The sequence below is a fragment of the Phaethon aethereus genome (assembly GCF_964289735.1).
Source record: "Phaethon aethereus genome assembly, chromosome: Z".
In the NCBI taxonomy this organism is placed as follows: domain Eukaryota; kingdom Metazoa; phylum Chordata; class Aves; order Phaethontiformes; family Phaethontidae; genus Phaethon; species Phaethon aethereus.
In genome coordinates this window covers 89,616,218-89,634,326 of record NC_138577.1, presented here as the reverse complement: position 1 = coordinate 89,634,326, position 18,109 = coordinate 89,616,218, and the positions used below count along the sequence as shown (strand labels likewise).

At 54.2% G+C, this 18,109-nt stretch overlaps 1 protein-coding gene across 1 annotated transcript; it reads left to right on the top strand.

Annotated features, from left to right (window-relative positions):
• Positions 1-8,049: 8,049 nt before the first annotated feature.
• Positions 8,050-15,916, top strand: GRHPR (glyoxylate and hydroxypyruvate reductase; the record flags this gene model as incomplete). The annotated part of the gene is made up of 9 exons (XM_082013112.1): positions 8,050-8,114; positions 8,227-8,357; positions 8,490-8,562; positions 9,026-9,142; positions 9,748-9,836; positions 10,538-10,642; positions 11,821-11,956; positions 12,671-12,801; positions 15,795-15,916. 9 exons carry the CDS (start codon positions 8,050-8,052, stop codon positions 15,914-15,916), a joined length of 969 nt encoding a protein of 322 aa, XP_081869238.1.
• Positions 15,917-18,109: the final 2,193 nt, after the last annotated feature.

Genomic DNA, 18,109 nt, shown 5'->3' with positions numbered 1-18,109 from the left:
CTCACGGCAGCTCCATGGACCTGCTGGCAACGGCCCGCGGCTTGCAGAGGCTGGGGTGAAGCTCAGACATGGCTCCTACGGCTGCCCCCTGACTCAGACGGCAAGCTGGCTCTCTGCGCTGACCCACTGGCAGGAAAAAGTAAAAGCGAAGCGTTGGGAATTGAACAGCCTTGCACAGGGGAAATGTGAAAACAGTGTTCAGGGAGGCTAATCCAGGCTTTTCCGGCAGTGATAGCTACTAAGGCAAACCCCTGCAAGTCTGCACAGCAGGAATGAAAAGCTGGCCCCAGACCTGGCTGCGAGGCACCCAGTGTCCTCAGTCCTCTGGCAGCAGCCCAGACAGCTGCCAGCAAGCAAAAGAAGACATGCATCCGTTCATCTCTCTCATTTCAGCTTTCAGAAAGGTTTTGCAGAGCTCTGCAGAGTTTCCCAGGGGCAAAATGGTCTGCAGGTCTGTCTGACGCAAACCAGATGGCAAAAATGGAATTTACAGCTCAGTTTTCACCAGGGTGTCCAGGTAACAGGGAAGATGCCGGGTCAGGGATAAGAAAGCAATTCATTACTTTAATGATCTGAAACTCCAGGGCGAAGCAAAGCGTGGTAAAGCAAGGAAAGGCTACAAGGCATCCCCAAGTCAGGCAGACTGACAGACACTGTGCAGCATTTCAGAAGGCGTCAGGAAAGGTGGGTTGGTGGAAGAGGTGGTGGTGGTGGAGGACAATGGTGGGCACAAAGCCGTGAGGAGCAGGCAGAGGCGGTGGACGGCTGTGCTGGCCTCCCGGCAGCCACTCGTGTTAGCAGCTTGCTGTGGCTCAAACACAGCAATTTCACCTTCTGAAATGGTTCAGAAGGAAAAGGTGGGACTGGAATACTGTGATGGCTAAAGATGCCATGGCTAAGCCTGACACTGCCTAATGTATTTACCTTCACGGTGCACACAATGGGACAGAGAGCTGGCCGGGGGGTGCTACGGAGAGGCAGCAGAGGATGGCATTTCACCAAAAGAAGGGAATTAGAGGAAATACAGACAATATTACATGTAAATTACACATTTGTGTGTGTGTGTATGTTTATACACACACGCATGTACGTAATGTCTATAAAACACCAAAATGGGAAACCAGGAATTTCTATCCAGTTTGTCCCATGGGACAAGAAGAAGAGAACGTTAGGTTGAAAGGTATCCAGTGTAAATCCGAGCAGAGGAAATAGCCCCTTTTCTGTGTACAGCTGTGGCGTGCCCTCGAGCCAGGCAACGAAGGGGTCACATGGAGAGCAAGTGCTCCTTTCCATACAGAGACCATTCAGGCTTAGAAACAGTCACTGCCCATATTTTGCAAAGGATGCTAATTAATAGGGGTTATTTCTTGGGGTGGCTTACGGATACCTGTGCTCTGAAAGGCCCTAAGCAGCTGGCACAGGCCAGCCAAGGGAGTGGACGGAGAGAGTCGGTGCAGCCACCAAGCTGCTGCTCTCTGCTCTTGAAGGACAAGCAGGTCTGCCCACGCTGTGGTGGCTTCAAACTGCTTCGGTCCCTGCACTGGCAGGGCAGCTGGACACCCCTCTGAATACGCAGTACGGTCTCATGCCTGATTTCCTATAGATTTTCTACCTCCCAGCAGCTGTCCCCATGAAGCCCCCATCCCTCTCCCCCAGACTTCATGGTCCTGCCCCAGTCCCTCCAGTTCTCCCGCAGCACTCCCAGTTTCCTATGTCCACAAGTGCTGGCTGAGGAGCAGCTGGCTGGTGCTCGGGGTGGCGGGGTGCTCCTCCAACGGGCAGGCAGGCAGCAGCACATGGGCAGGACCGGCAGTGGCTGCAGGCAGGGCAGGCTCCCCCCGTCCCTTGCAGGGACCCTGTCCCCGGGCTCCCTCCTTCACTCAGCTTGAGCAAGCGGGACTGCTGCCAGCCTGGAAGGAAAGAGGAGGGAGGTTTCATGCATATTTGGGCAGTGCCAGCAGAGGTGGGCAAAGACACAGAAGTCACAACGCTGACCCACGCAGGGCGGGAGGGGATGTGTGTCAGCAGACACTCCTGACACCCCCCGCTGGAAGGAGCCAGGACTCTGCTCCGCCTACGCAAAGAAATGGCGTCGGGCGCTCTCTTCTCCTCCCCCCTTCAACCTGCTGCCTGAGAAAACATGAGGGCTTGGAAATGTTGGACCACTTTGATTTGCACTCTGTGTCTGGAGAACCACGTTTCTACAACCTTCAGGGTAGGAGGTGGGTGCGCAGAGAGCCAGAACCTTGCCAGCATCCTGCGGAGGGGAGGACTGCGTCGCACACTAAAGTCTTATGAGACACCCGATCAGTGCCTTCACACCCTCCGTCCTCATCGCCGGGGAACACCTCAGTGAGACGTGCAGCTCTTTCGACATCGAATACAGCCATCCACAAGGCAGAAACTCACAGGAAATCAAGCTCCATTTGTTCCCGTGCTCACAAAACTCCTGCCTTTTTCTCACAACCCCATGATGCCAGAACCCGCAGCCCCAGGCAGCGCTTGGGACGAGGTGATCCAGGGGAGGAAGCCGTTAGGAGCAGTCTCAAGTGCAACCCCATTTGTGCCCAGCCTGACAACACAGTTTTGACCAATGCAGGAGCTGAGGAAAGAGAATGCTCAGGAGGTCTTATCCCTGTATACAAATACCTGATGGGGGAACGAAGATGTGGCAGCCAAGCTCTTCTCAGCAGCATGCAGCGGCAGGGCGATGCGCACGCACTGAGACACAGGAAGTTCCACTGAAACAGAAGAAAAACACTTTTTCACTCCAAGGGTGGCTGAACGCTGGAACTGGTTGCCCAAAGAGGTTGGGGAGTGTCTATCCATGGACATACCCTAATCGCAACTGGACAGTGCCCTGGGCAACTGGCTCTAGGGGACCCTGTTTTGAGGAAGGGGTTGGACAAGGTGACCTCTGGAGGTGCCTCAAGCCTCAGGGACCTTGTGGCTTTGAGCTGCACCCCACTGCAGAGGACACGCGTCAGACGAAGTGCAAGAGCACAGCACTGACAGTGGCCTTGCCTCCCAAGGCACTGAGGAGCTCTCACCTTTCCCAGAGGCAGTGAGTTCCTCACCCTGAGGGGCTGTGACCTGTGAAGTGAACAGGCACACAGAGCTAGGCTGCCATCGGCTCCTACGATGCAAAAGGATTTTGTCACCAAACTGTGCAAGAGACACGATCCAAAGGAGCAGGGCTGAGTCTGTGAGCAAAATATCCTCAGGTCTGGCGTGAGAGCCTGGCTTCATCCCGCTGGAGCTGACTGCCAGCTGCATGCAGGGAAGCCCACGTTCCCTTGTCCTTGCCTGGACGATGTCGCCAGAGGCTCTTGCCACTGAGCAGTGATTTTCTGAGACGTCTTAGGCTGTGCACGGGGTGCATTTACTAAGCGGGTCCCACAGACCACTGCACACCTATGGCTGGAGCAGGTGGCCCATGGAGGTGGTGACAAGCCAAGGCACTTGAGGAGAGGGTTTCTGCACATTTATAGTAAGGACTTTGAATCTGAAGGCACACAACTAACAGCTTATAGGTGCTCTGTGTATTGATAAAACCACACTTTTGCCAGCATTGTGTGTTTTGTTTTGTAAATAAATCCTCTCTGGGGGTCTCTGTTTTACTTGTGCTGGTGTCACTGGAGGAACTGGCCAGGCATTCAGACATTGCCACTGTCCGCAGCGCACTGGCTCTTGCAACAGACTCTCCTGAATGAGCGACAGCACCATGTTTGCCTGGACAAGCAGGGGAGGGCAGCAGGGAGGGGAAAAGGAAAACCCTTGCAGCCACTGCACCACAAGATTAGCACAGAGACATCATGCTGGAGAGCCTATACTCCTGACACAAATCCTTACATGATCGGGAAGGGAGATAAGATGTCAGCTCTAATGATAACCCAGCCCAGTAAAATAACATAAACTTTCAAGCAATTATTAAAAAATAAAATGGATTCTGCTGGCATAATCTGACAACATACTGATGGTGGGAGCGGACATGCATCACGATAAAGGAAAATCCCACCAGTAGAGTACAGTCTCATTATATAAGGTGATACCTCATATAGCAAAGATGATTCATGCCAAAGAAAAGTACTGTAAGTCCCTGGCCTCTGAGTTTGCTATAAACCTCCCATTAAAATGACAGTTGTGCACTCTGGCTCTCTCCAGCCCTCTTGTTAAAGCTTCCACCAGATAACTAAGGCTCATACCTCCCAGGGCAATGACAAGGAAGAAGCCCCACAGCGGATAGAACCTTTGCTTTCTCAGGGGGATGGCCTAGTGAACCCTGGTGACCCAGCCAGGCTCTGTCCCGCCATCACGTCGCAGCTGCTGGATGGGAGCCTCTGCCTGCAGATTGTCTTCTTTTTAAACTCAAAACCTCTGTGGTGTGTGTGCTGCAAGCCATTCCCATCTTCCATGTGGTGCAAGCCTGCGGGAGCACCTGCTGTGGAGCAGCTAGATATTCTGGGAATCTCGGCTAGATATTCTGGGACGTTAAACACCACTTTCACTCTGTTCATGGATGTGTTTTCTTTATTGGTATGACTCTCTGCTCATTCCCACGGATGATACATCTGTTTTACCCCACCTTCCTATACAAGCTCATGTCTTCTTATTCTGCTTTGTTTTTTTCCCCACCCCAATACTTAGGTGTGTTCATTTTGTGATCATAAAGCAGATTCAGATGAGGTCTCCAGCAAATTTATATCTGGCTATTAACAAGCAAAGCCTGTTTAGCACTGGGAGAGGCTTTACTCTGCCTATCTATGGACTTTGGAAACCTCTCAAAGTAGTCACTAGAGGGTCTGAGGTGGAAACTCTCATCCTAAAACACTACTCAATACCTGTAACATCAATTGCCAGCTAGAGGTGGCAATCCTTCTCTGTCAATGAAATTTAGACAACCAGCTTACCCTTTGCTGTGGGGGTGGTGGTGGTGTGTCAGAACAGGGCTGCTCTGTAGTGTCTCTTCAAGTGTCCCTTCAAAGCCCTCAACAGAGGGCCTTTTAGGAGATGAATGCTGTTCCTGGAGCTGCAAGTTGGCTTGGCTAGCATGTTCTGACTCTTGCTTTGGTGTAGGTATATGCTGCTTAGAGATACAGGCTGGGTCCCAACAGTCTATATCGTCATAGCTCCTCGGCCAGCAGAAAAAGAAGTGATTAAATGATGCCTCAGAAGATAGAAGTGAAAGAGAATCAGAGCTCAGAAAACAGTTCTGGTCAGGGACCAGCTTGGGTGACTACAGCAAAACAGAACCTGGGAGGACCCATCACCCTGTACGCTAGTCCAGAAACTCACCATCTCCCAGCAAAAGTAGTACAGGTCATCACCAACACAACTTTAATGACACTGTGTCATGGTTTTAACCCAGCGAGCAACTAAGCCCCACGCAGCCGCTCGCTCACTCCCCCATGGTGGGATAGGGGAGAGAATCGGAAGGGTAAAACTGAGAAACCTCATGGTTTGAGATAAAGACAGTTTAATAAGTAAAGCAAAAGCTATGTAGGCAAGCAAAGCAAAACGAGGAATCCATTGACCACTCCCCATGGGCAGGCAGGGGTTCAGCCATCTCCAGGGAAGCCGGGCTGCATCACGCGTAACGGTGACTTAGGAAGACAGACGCCATCACTCCCAACATGTGTCCGCCCCCTTCCTTCTTTTTCATCCCAGTTTTATACACCGAGTATGATATTGTATGGTATAGGATATCCCTTTGGCCAGCCTGGGTCAGCTGTCCCGGCTGTGCCCCCTCCCAGCTCCCCGTGCACCCCCAGCCTGCTTGCTGCCAGGCCAGCATGGAAAGCCAGACAGTCCTTGGCTGCTCAGCAACAACTCAAAACATCAGCACGTTATCAACATTTTTTCATTCTAAATCCAAAACACAGCCTCACACTAGCTTCTGTGAAGAAAATGAGCTCTAGCCCAGCTGAAACCAGGACACACTAGCACAAAGCCATGTCTAAAATCTGGTTGCTGTAGTTCCTGCCCCACCTTGTGTCTTTAGATTACAAGGCACTTAGCTGACTGCTGATGGTATTATGTAACATCACACATTATAGCATTACAGTGGTACTTCTACAAAAGCATGAAATTATCAGGTGATGATGTACAGAGTTCAGTGTTAGTTTGCAATACCTGGTAGTAGCCCCTCTGCTACTTCTGGAGAAGGTACCAGGGCTCACAGATAATACCCTGATGTTGCAAGGAATCTGAAAAAAAGTCAAAAGGAACCAAATAAATGTATGCAAATATATATTTACACATATATGCGTGTGTGTGTATGCATGTATACCTCGTCCACACCAGTGTGGCCCCTGGAACCTAGGGCTTCTTGGCCCTCCACATTGGCATGCATACCTGTATGCACGCACACAGATGTGAATGACTGACAGAGGGATGCAACCATTTTGTTGTCTTTCTGTTTGCCTGCTCTGCTCTTGTGAGCCACCAGCACATTGACATCTGTAAGAATCCAGCCAGATTTTATTAAAACATCATCTCAGCTTTAAAAAAACTTTTAAAAACCCTGCAGGACTCTTGTAAATTGCAGTCCCCTGCCAGCTCGCAGGAACAGAGCAGGCAGGCAGGTTGGCCGTGGGTGTGCTCTGAATGCAGAGGTCTGCAAGCTGTAACACAGCACGCGGGTGTCCCCTGCTAGCCACCAGTATTCCGTTTCTTGGGATTTGCAGTCTCCACACCAAGTGCAGTGGAGTTACTGATGTCCAAAAGGTCTACGGAAAGGCCCCATCTCCCGCTCCATAATGCAATGCTCCCTTCCCCTTTCCCATCTTTAAATGTTCCCTGCCAGCATCCCAGCCAGGCTGCTGCTCCCACCCTGCAGGATGCTCACCACTGCGCGAAGCAGCCCAGGCATCCACAGACCCTCACTTACCCAGGGCACTGATCCAGAGGCTTGGAAGGCCAGGAGCCTCTCCTTCCTGTGGCCAGTGCGAGGGCTTGGGGACATCTCCTGTGCAAGTCAGGGGGTGGCAGGCTGCATGCAGTGGCGTCTTTGAAGGAGACCCACCAGCCGGCTCTGCAGGGCTTGGCACAGGGCACAGATGTTGCTGGCTCCTCCCGGCTCTGGGGTCCTGCCACCTATGCAAGGACCAACAGCAGCATGATGGGTGCTGCCAGGAGCGGCTGTGCTGTGGGAAGGGGTCCTCTGAGGCGGAGGTGGTGGCACAGTACAGAGTGCCCGCTCCCACCGCGACATCCCCCTGTCACCCCACACCCACCATGCTCCAGGCTTGAAAGCAGCATGGCAGGAACAATGCCATCACAGCGACCCTGTAGCAAACAATGTGTTCTGCTGGCTGCTGCACTGTCAGCCACACCAAGCGCAAGCTTGCCGACGGATGGACCACCTGGAGAGGCCTGAATGACCGCCGTGACCCAGCATTAGTCTCTGTGTGGCACACCTCGTGCAGATGCAGGCACAGCAGTGGGACAGTCCCCTCTCTCCCTCCTAGGACAGGCAGTCGCCCGCCGCCTGAAGTCGTTTGGGGTCAAGAAGTTTTTGTACACTGGCAGTTGCCCAGCTGGTTCCCAGGGCAAGGATGGGCTAATGTTCTCCGTGGGCACGGCAAAGCGCTCTGCCAGGGGAAGCCCACACCTGAAACTTTATGACCATTTACCACCAGTTCTCATGACAAGCTGCTGGTCCACCTGCAGCCTGAATGCACTCCTTAGTCCAGCGAAAAGTGACGTTAGTAGGACGGCGGCGCTGCAGAGAGGCTGTGAGCTCCCCACGCGGGGTCAGCAGCCAGGCCGTGTGTCCTCTCCCCACGCATGCGACGCGTGCGTGCACTGCAGAGGTGCTCCGCACACGCGCGGCACGCGTGCCCCAGGCACCTGGCCCGTGCACGCACTGCACGGCCGCGCTGCGGAGGCGAGGCAGGCGCGCGCTGCCCGCCAGCCCCGCCTGCCGCTCGCCGTTCAGGGGCGCTGCCCGGGGGCGGGCCGGGCCAGCGCGGCGCGGAGCGGAGCCGCGCGGCCGCCCGGGGTCGCTGCACGGCGGCGGCGCGCGCGGGTCAGGTCGGCGGCGCGGACATGGCGGTGTTCGTGACGCGGCGGATCCCGGCCGAGGGGCTGCGGGTCCTGTCGCAGGCCGGCGGGTGAGCGCGGGGCCGGGCCGGGCCGGGCCGGGCCCAGCGTTGGGCCGGGTCGGGCCGGGTCGGGCCAGCCCCGGCCCCAGCGGCGCGGTGACGGGCCGCGCTGCCGCCGCAGGTGCCGCGTCCAGCAGTGGGACTCGGAGGAGCCGGTGCCGCGGGCCGAGCTGCTGGCGGGCGTGGCGGGGAAGCGCGGGCTGCTCTGCCTCCTCTCCGACCGTATCGACCGCGAGGTGCTGGAGGCCGCCGGTGGGTGCGCGCGCGCTGCGGCCCCGGACCCCTCCCCAACGATCCCCCCCCCCCCCCATTCCCCCCTTGTGCCCGGCCCGGCCCCGCCGCCGGGGCGACGCTGGGCAGCCGCGTGCTGGTGGTGTCTTGCAGGGCCCGGCCTGAAAGTCATCAGCACGATGTCCGTGGGGTTTGATCACCTCGCCTTAGACGAAATTAAGAAGCGGTAACCCTCGCCTGCTCGGCCCTTCACCCTGCCGCTGCGAGGGATGGGGCCCAGCCAGGGGAGGTGGTGGGGAAGGCGGGCAAAGTTCGGAAGCCCTGCTCTTGACATGGCAGAGCAGCAGCTCCCTTTGGCACGGGCCTGGCGGGTGGGCTTTCACAGAGCGTGGGCCTGGATGGGGTCTGCCACCTGCACCTCCCTCTTGCTAGGGTACAGCTAGGGTCGCTCCTAGCCCAGCGGGCTGGAGGAGCCTTCGGGTGCTAGGGTAAGGCTAGGATAGCCGCACCCCAACTGCGTTTGAAAAGAGTCTTTGGAGGAAGGGCTGCAGAGGCAAAAGGGATGTCCTCTTGCACATGGTACTGCAGATACCTAGCAGAGGTCTGGCATCAGCAACTTGCCCAGAAATTTTGAGGTAGCACTCCAAGGCTGGCAGCACTGACCCCAGAGACCTGTGTTTGCCTTGCAGAGGCATCCGCGTGGGGTACACCCCTGATGTCCTGACAGATGCCACCGCTGAACTCTCTGTAGCTTTGCTTCTGGCTGCATGCCGCCGGCTGCCGGAGGCAGTGGAACAGGTGAAGAAGTGAGTATTGGCAGGTGCCACCTGGAGCAAGGGCTGGCTTCTGAGCCCGACAGCCCATGAGCTGCAGGAGAAAGTGTGCCACACTGGACAGATGAAACAGGCCTGAAGCCAGAGTTTCGCCTGGCTTGCACCAGACATTTTGCAGGCCAAGGTGGAGTCTCCTGCAGTTCTGTGACTCTTCAGAGACACAAGGGGGCTGTGAGAGAGGCAGAACTCCCTCTGTATACTAAGCAGAGGACCTGAGGCAGAGGGCACCCAAGGCCACCGCAGACCCCTTGAGGAGGGCACACATGGAAGGTCTGGCCAGAGCTCATTGACTGGCAGTCATTCCAGTGCTGTGGTTAGCAGTGCCTAAATTAAATCAGTTCCAAAGCTGCTGCTGCGCACCCGAGGTCCAAACAGATTCCTGCAGGAGACCACCCGAAGGTCACTTGAAGCAGGAAACTCAGAGAGGCTCACTGTAAGATCATCTGTCTGTGCCAGAGGGGCTGGCTGCTCACAGTGTTGTACTCCCTGGTGTATTTGCCCAAATGCTGGACTGGGCTATGAGCAGGCTCTCCCTTGCTGCCATCTGACATCTGTTTCTATCTCACTCTCTCTGCTAGTGGTGGCTGGACAACATGGAAGCCCTTGTGGATGTGTGGCTATGGTCTGTCTGATAGTACGGTGGGCATCATAGGTCTGGGGAGAATAGGTAAGTGCCGGTCAGGAGCAAGATTTGTGTATCCGGTGATGGCAGGGTGGTTTTGGAGGTTCAGCCAAGATGGTGTCCCCAGTACCCACCTCTTAAAATCTATGAGAACAGCCAGGAGAGCTGGGTAGAGACTCTCTGAACAGTGATCTTGACTCATCATGCCTAAATGTTAAAGTTTAAAGCATTCAAATGCATCCACTACATCTGAATGCTACAGCAAACTGGACATTGTCCTCTCTATTTTCAGTTAAACAAATGCCCTGACAAAGTCCAGGATGACATACTTGTCATCCATTCTGCTGACTTTTGTCAGCAGATGGGTGTTTCTTTCCTCACCTTTCAGTTTACTCCCTAGGGTAGCTTCAGGTTTAACACCCTGAGGCTTCCTTTCCACAGTTTCACTGTGGCTGGGAATTCATTCCTGCTCACATGAGGAGCAGCAGAAGACATCCACCTGTCACCCCACACCCACCACGCTCCAGGCTTGAAAGCAGCATGGCAGAAACGATGCCATCACAGCGACCCTGTAGCAAACAATGTGTTCTGCTGGCTGCTGTCAGCCACACCAAGTGCAAGCTTGCCGGAGGATGGACCACCTGGAGAGGCCTGAAAGACCCCCGTGACCCAGCATTAGTCTCTGTGTGGCACATCTCATGCAGATGCAGGCACAGCGGTGGGACAGTCCCCTCTCTCCCTCCTAGGACAGGCAGTCGCCCGCCGCCTGAAGCCGTTCGGGGTCAAGAAGTTTTTGTACACTGGCAGTTGCCCGAAACCAGAGAGTGCCGCAGAGTTTGAAGCTGAGTTCGGTAAGAAAGGCACCAGGAGCAGGGACAGTTGTCAGTTGTCTGTTGCAGGGCAGCACAGAGCACTATGGCTGGGATGGCTCCGGGGAGGTGTCACCCTGTGCGGGTGAGCTAGCGGGAGGCACAGTGCGAGCTGGAGGCTCTGAACTGCTGTGGGCGCTCCAAAGCAGGGAGTGGCAAATCCCAAACTCTTCCCATGTGTCGGTGGTGGGTGGCAGGGAGGGAAACCTTCCTCCTTTGAACGAGGCAATTCTAGCCAGAAGGCTGGACATGCCTGGACTCGACCTGACCATCCACCATAGTCGTGGACTGTGGCTGTTTCTGCTGGTTTTGCCTTTCATCTTCCCACGGTGTCCATCTGTTTGCAATTTCCAGTTAGTTTCATTCCCATGAGGAAGTGGAACATAATGAGCCATGAGGGGAAAGTGGCAGCTGCCCCTGCAAGGGGGAGAAAGGTTTCCATGGACCCTGTGGGGTGGGTACCGAGACGTCCTGCAGGGACAATGGGATAGGTTGAGGCTGAACGCAGATCCACTGAGAGTAGATGTTGCTTGTTGGAAACAAACATCAGCCTTAACTTCCTGCTTTAAAATGAATGCAACAGTCCAGCCAAGCCTGGGAATGTCTCTTAGCTGCTAACCAAGACTTTTCTGTGGGCCCGTTAGAGTCCCAAGACTTGCATCAAGTGCTAATTTTTCAATCCAAAACCAGCATGTTTCCAGGTGGTACTTTTTTGCACGAAGTTGTTGGCAGACTTTGTCCTGCTCCTTGTGCTTTCCTCTCCTCACCTCCAGGAGTGAAAGTGGCACAAGCTGTTTTCTGTACATGCTGTACAGAGACATGTAATGCTGGTATAAACCACGCCTGCTGTATTTTACTGTCTAAACGTGAAATACATACCAGAGCCTCCTTTGGGCCAGATGGCTGAAGTGTTGCTCGATTCCCCGATGGGTTGGTTTTAATTTAGAAGTGAAACAAAACACTACAGTAGTGTCTGTAGGAACATGCATGGTTTCTGTTGAGTGTTTGCTGGTCCTTGTGTCTCCCCATCTGTGGAGAAGCATCGAACAGGTCACTCCAGAGCAGTGGCTCTTGCTGGCAGATCTTAGGGATAAGAGGGTTGCTGAGCTGTGTTGGTGAGGTTCCCTGGGCAGAGCTGCGACCTTTGTGTTTCCACTCAGTCCCACTCACGAGGCTGGCCGAAGAATCGGACTTCGTTGTGGTGACATGTGCTTTGACTCCAGCCACCCAGGGAATGTGCAACAAGGACTTCTTTGCCAGAATGAAGAAGACCTCTGTGTTCGTAAACACAAGCAGGTAATCGCAACGCAGTCTCCTGTGCACACTGTGGTTGCATGGGGGCATCTGGTAGGCTGTGGGATATCCTTCATCTGGGAGTCCAGGCACTGTGCACAGCTGCCAGGACCATTTGCCCAGGGTGTGGCCTGCTGCCTCCAGCCCAAGGTCTCTTGGGGTCAAGCCAAAGGTAGGAGTAATTGTTCAGGGGGCTACAGGCTCTGTCTCCTCCCCAGGACCCTGTGTTGCCCCCCCATGGAGTGGATGGATGGGTGACCATTGGGTGATGGGAGGGTGGGACTGAAGGATTACCCAGGAGAGGACTGCAACCACCAGGAGCCTTGCTCTTAGGATGGAGGTGGCTGCAACAGGGCTCTTTGGCTGAGTCTGGCAGTAGCCTCCTGTTCCCACTGCCGCCTTTTGGAGTGCGGTGGCAGGGCAGAACCCATGCAGCCCCACATGCGGTGTCCACCCAGCCGCCTGGAATGCCTCGGGCTGCCTGCACTTGGGCACCCGGCTCTTCTCCCCACTGCCAGGTGGCCCAAAGCAGGAGCAGCTCGTCACTGGGAGGTTCAGGTACATCTGGAGGGAGTCTTTACTGCCACTCAGGCAGCCCTGAGGACCTGGGTGCCACCACCCAGGCTGTCCCACACAGCCCATGCCCTGGCTGCATGCCCCTGGGAGCCCACAGGACCCTTCGGCAGCAGCGCAGGCCTCTCCCTCTCTGTTTGCCAGGGGGGCTGTGGTGAACCAGGAGGACCTGTACAATGCACTGGCCCATGGCCAGATCGCGGCAGCGGGCCTGGACGTCACAACGCCGGAGCCACTGCCCCCTGACCACCCCCTGCTCTCCCTCAAGAACTGCGGTAAGTGGCTGGCTGGGCAGCCAGGCCCCCTCTCTGCTCCAGCAGCCTGCGCTTCGGGTGCCTTGTGTGCCCATGGCTGGGGACCCGCTAGCTGGTGTGACGAGCATTCTCTGTCCTTGATAGCCTGCCAGTACAAGCAAGCACTGAAACATGGAAGGACAGGAAGGTCACGTGTATTTAAGCATTCTTTAGGTAGGCATTGCACAATGCAGGGAGCTGCTAGAGGGGGAAGACCTCATCAACATGATGTAAAACAAGTGTGGGAGGTATTTTAATTTTCCAGAAAGCAGCTGAGATCGGATCATTTTTTAACACCTTCCTGATGGATCTCCATTCAATGGGCTGAGGCGTGGGGTGAAATTGATGGAGGAGTCTTACAGCAGAAGGTGTCTGAATGAGAAACCAAATCCCTGCTCATGCCCTGCCAAGCTCTGGTATTCTGCAAGCTCCTTGGCATGTATTCTGCTAGAAAAGCTTCCCATGTGACTACAGAGCTGGGTGCTGAGCCTGCCTAGAGGAATCTTGGCCTCAGGAGTGCTGCCGCTGCTGCAGGACTTGCCAACTAGCCCATCCACTGTGAGCCTGGGCTGCCAGGCACAGATTCAGCACATGTGCTCAAAAGCACAGTTCATTTAAGCGCTGGCCTTGTCCTGACATCCACGTTCCCGAACAGATGTCAGCAAATTAAGACAGCCCTGAGCTGAAGAGGCCAGCAAGTGCTCACGCTATGGGATGAGCAGAGGTTTCATTGCAGATGGTATAGCTGCATCCCCTGGACAGCCCAAGGCAACTTTGAATGCAAAAGTGGAGCCCAGAGAGCCCAGGCAACCTGTTTTCTGCATAGTAACAGGCATCAGGCAGGTAGGAAGTGTTGGTCCCAGGCCTAGTGCATGTCTTGTCTGGAGGAGGTTAGGTCAGATGAGGAAGGCTGGTTAGGAGGGGGCTTGCTTGGCTGCTCTCATGCTTCAGCATAACCAGGCTGCTGGGGTGGCGGCAGGAGTGCCTGCAACCAGAGGCAGTAGCTGATCACTTAGTTTCACTGGTGCTTTCCCGAAAGCTTGCTGACAGTTGCCACATGGAGCACGATGATGTTTTAGTGAAGGACATTAGCAGCCGTCAGTGTTTTCATGGAATCCTCTTTGTTGCAGACTGAAGGAGCTGTGCTGTTCCCATGGCCTTGCTGCACACCATTGTAGCTCCTTCCTCACCGGCACCACAGGCTGGTCAGCCACATGGGATGAGTTAGGGACATCTCCTGGTGTGTTGACTGCCTTCCCTTGTGTGGCCTTCATTGAGTAACTTGGCCCATTCCCTGTAGAGTGGGGCCTGGAGCTTTCCTTTCCTCCTTCAGGCAGGGACCACATGGGTCAGGCTGGTTACTGAGCCAGGACTGACTTGCACAGAAGCCAGACAGGCTTGCTTGTATCCTTCAAGACAGAAAAGAGACAGAAATGCAACACAGAGAAGGCACTGCTTTCTGGTGAGAAGGTAGACATCTGTGATTATCTGCGACCCCGTCGCCGGTGCAATGGCAGGGTGCCTGTTCCTACCTGAATGCTTGGCTTCACTGGGGTGTCTGGCCCTGCTGAAGAGCTAATGGCATGAGCTGGGCCAGAGAAGCTTCGTCGTGTGTGGTTGAGTGCCTTGGCTGTTCAAGCTGCACCCCAAGCATGAGATCGGGGGTGTGCGTCTTCACTTGTATGGGCAAAGTACCATAGTGGCTGTGCAGGCGGCAGTAGGATGTCCTCTCTCTAGGAATGAGGTTTTCCAAAAAGAAACCATAGAGACATCCCTGAAAATTTGGAACTGCCTATGATTCAGTGTTCATTTCTGAAATACAAGGTCATAGCTGTTGCTTTGACTGCCTTTCTGCTGAAAACTATTTACTTGTTTGCTTTGGTTCCCATAGTAGACAGTGTGAGAAATTACAAAAGCAGAGATTTTCTGGGAATATTTGCAGGAGTTCACAGATCTTGGAGCTCTGGAACAACACCAAGCAAGACAAAAATAAATACATATGTATTTATTTTCACAGAAATAAGGCTTTGATGATGCTGAAATTATTCACAGATTTCACCCAAAACTGCCAAATAGTTTCAGCATCTGGAGGAACACAGCATAGGTAGAGGAGGAAGAAGTGTTGACATTACTTTCATAGCAAACAAGGAACCCAGGCTGCTTCTCAACTGGGAGAGGAAGGGCCTATGTGGCCCCACAGTCCTTGGGAGAGCCTTCTCCCTCCAGGGCAGCACTGTGTCAGGTGTTCAGGCTTCTGCATTGCCTGTAGATGCTCTCCGTTACAAAACGAACAGAGACTGCAGTGCAGGCTTTTATCCATACCTTGGGCGCTACTAATGTTATAATAATTTTCCACTAAAGCAGCTTTGACTCGTTCCTTTGCATTGCATAAAAGGAGCCTTTTCACATAGGTGGGTAAAAATCCCTGCCCTGACTGTTACAGCTCTGTTCAGCCAGGGACATTTGCCTCCACATATGTTTTCCAGCGCACCCAGGGGTCTGTAAACCACAATGTTTCACAACAGTCTTCAGGCTCTTGCCCCGATATATGTTGGTTCATGCCTGTTGGTGAGCAGAACCTGCTAAAGCTGTGGCAGTCAGGCAACAGCATGCAAATTTCACTGCGTGTTTGTCTGCTGCACGGGTAGTATTTTACATCTGCCACCAACTCTTGAGTCCGTGCAGGAAGGTGAGTATCAAGCCTGAATGCAGAAAGGAGGACACACTCTTGGCTGACTGTCTTTGGCCTGGAGGACTCAAAAAATAGCTCAGTTAGTTAGCCATTTTATCAGATGTCTTTTCCAGTCCTCACTGGCTGGTGATCTTTTTTTGTGCTCCATGTCTGATGGAGCAGTGGCTTGTGCAGGACCTAGGTTGCACCCCCATGGGAAACCTGAAAAGAAGCCTGAAAACCCCTGAAATCGGTTGTACGAAGCCAGCAAAGGTAAGAAATTAACCCTCCCTTTCCCCTGCAGTGATTCTGCCGCACGTCGGGAGTGCCACATACGCCACGAGGAACACCATGGCGGTGCTGGCAGCCAACAACCTGCTGGCTGGGCTGCAAGGGGAGCCCATGCCCCATGAGCTGCTGCTGTGACCGCCGGAGGCCTGCTCCTGCAGGGTGCAGGACTTGGCATTGCCTTCCCCAGGAAAGGCCCTGCAGATGAGTTCTGAGCCTCCTCATCTCTGCAACAGCACGCCATCAGTGCCTGCAGCTGAGGGAACTGCACCGTAGCCATTAAAGAGAAGCAGTGAACGTGTTGTGCTCATTTCATTTGAGAATGGGGCACACCTGGGTGCGTGGCAGAGTGTGCAGCGCTGTGGGACCTGTGAGTCCTGTGGTCGTTGTTGCTGCTGCACTTGGCCAGCAATGTATGGTGTTTGGCCCCGATTCAGAAAACACTTGCAGTGTCAGGACTGTTGCATATTTTGCTCATCAGCCTGTGTTATACTGTAAGGGAGCTGCTGGTGCAGCGCCTGTCCTCAAAATCTGACTTCTGGTGTCACAGCCAAAAGCCAGGCAGTTCAGTGCTTGAGTTCCCAGCTCGCAGCCGGAAGGGAGAGGTAATTGTGCAATTGGCACAGGCCCACTGCTGCCAAGGGAGCTGCTGCCAGCCTGCTGCCAAGCACGTGTTAAAATGTCTTGTTGAATTGGTGCCAAGGCATGATGTTTCAGCCCTTCGGGTGTCCAAAGAAAAGCAAAAAAAGCCTTACATGGCTACCCTGGCATCACCAGCTCTGCCTTCTGTACCTGTAACGCATTCTGGACATGGTTCTGAAGTGGGCTGCAAACTGGAGTTCACGTTGGCACGTTCTGCAACCCCCCACTGGTTCCAACCCCAACTCCCATCCCCAGTTAATTTTTTCCCCAGACGTGCAATGACACATGTTAGTGCAAAGGAAAACCTGACTGGGTGCTAAGCCTCTAGCTGCCACGAGAGGCTGGATGAGCACATTTCAGGGCCTTTGAGGGTTCTGTCTTCTGCAGCAACTGTCTCACTCCTACAAATGGGGGCTTGAACCCACCTTTCCCTGCCAGCAAGCTTCTGCTCCAACTGGTGAAACAATGAGGGAGACGTGAAACAATGAGGGAGATGTGCTCCTTGGATTGCTCCTGTGTGCTGCTTACCATGCCATGTCTGAGGGCAGCACGCCCCGAGGACATTGTTTCCTTAAGAAAAAGAGAAAGGTGGCTATGACATTGCATTGCAGTGGCAGGAGGAATTTAACACCTTTAAAGCTTCTCAGAAATTCTGCTTTGAATGTGTGTGTTGGGTGTGATCCCTGAGCACCTTCCTGCTGCAAGGGTAGAAAGGGTCAAGGCGGGCATTTTCCAGTTTTGTAGGGGGCATGCCCATAAGCTGTCTGCAGCAGGATCCTGCCCGGTGAGGGCACAGCACTGCAGCATCCAGCCGTGCTCTTGAGGACAGGAGCAGCTCGGTCCTCACTTTCTTCAGCAGGGGGCTTGGCTGTGGCTGTGGGCTTGTGAGGTTTTCTTCCCAAGAATAAGGAGCGAATGAGCCCCTTTCCCAGTGTTACCCCACTTCTGGGAGGTGCTCGAAAGGGGCAGCTTTCCTTAGCATCCCCGGCAGCTGCAGTAGTTCTTCAGAGTCTACAGCAAGCAAGCCCCAGTCAAGGAGCCAAGCCCTTTGGGGGCCCTGGGCAGTCTTCTCTGATTGGAAGCCACAGCTGCAGCTTCATGGTCTAGACCAGCAATTTTCCCATCCTCCTGTGCAGCCAGAACCTGGGGAGCAGTTGTGCACTACACAGCAAAGGAAAACGCCCAAATGGGATTTTCAGAATAACGGGCAAGCGTTTTATGTGTAGGATTGTTGCATTTTGAAGTCAACAGCAAAGTGTGTTAAAAAAGCACGGTCATGTTACTTTGCTGGAGTTCTACCAGAGACTTGTCGTGTGCCCAGTCTTGCAGCAACAGCACTGACACAGCTGGACACATCTGTGAATTGCAAATTTGTGTTCGCTGTGTATGAACGTGTATGATGAGGAAGCCAGTTCAATTTAACTTCTCATGTTCTACCTCTGCGGGGTGGTGGGGAAGCCTTGGCAAGCACAGCCTGCTAGGGTGGCATGGGGACGAGACCGGGGTCTGACTGGCCCAGCCCTGCCTGGCTGCTTGGGGGCCACACCAGCCTTGCCATGGTCCCATCTTCTTGTGCCCTCCTGCACCTACGACTACAAGGCGGATGGGACAGCCCTGCCCACTGCCTGCAGCATCTCTTCACAGACCTGCCGGTCATGGTGGCACGGTGCCACCCACCCTGGCCAGCCC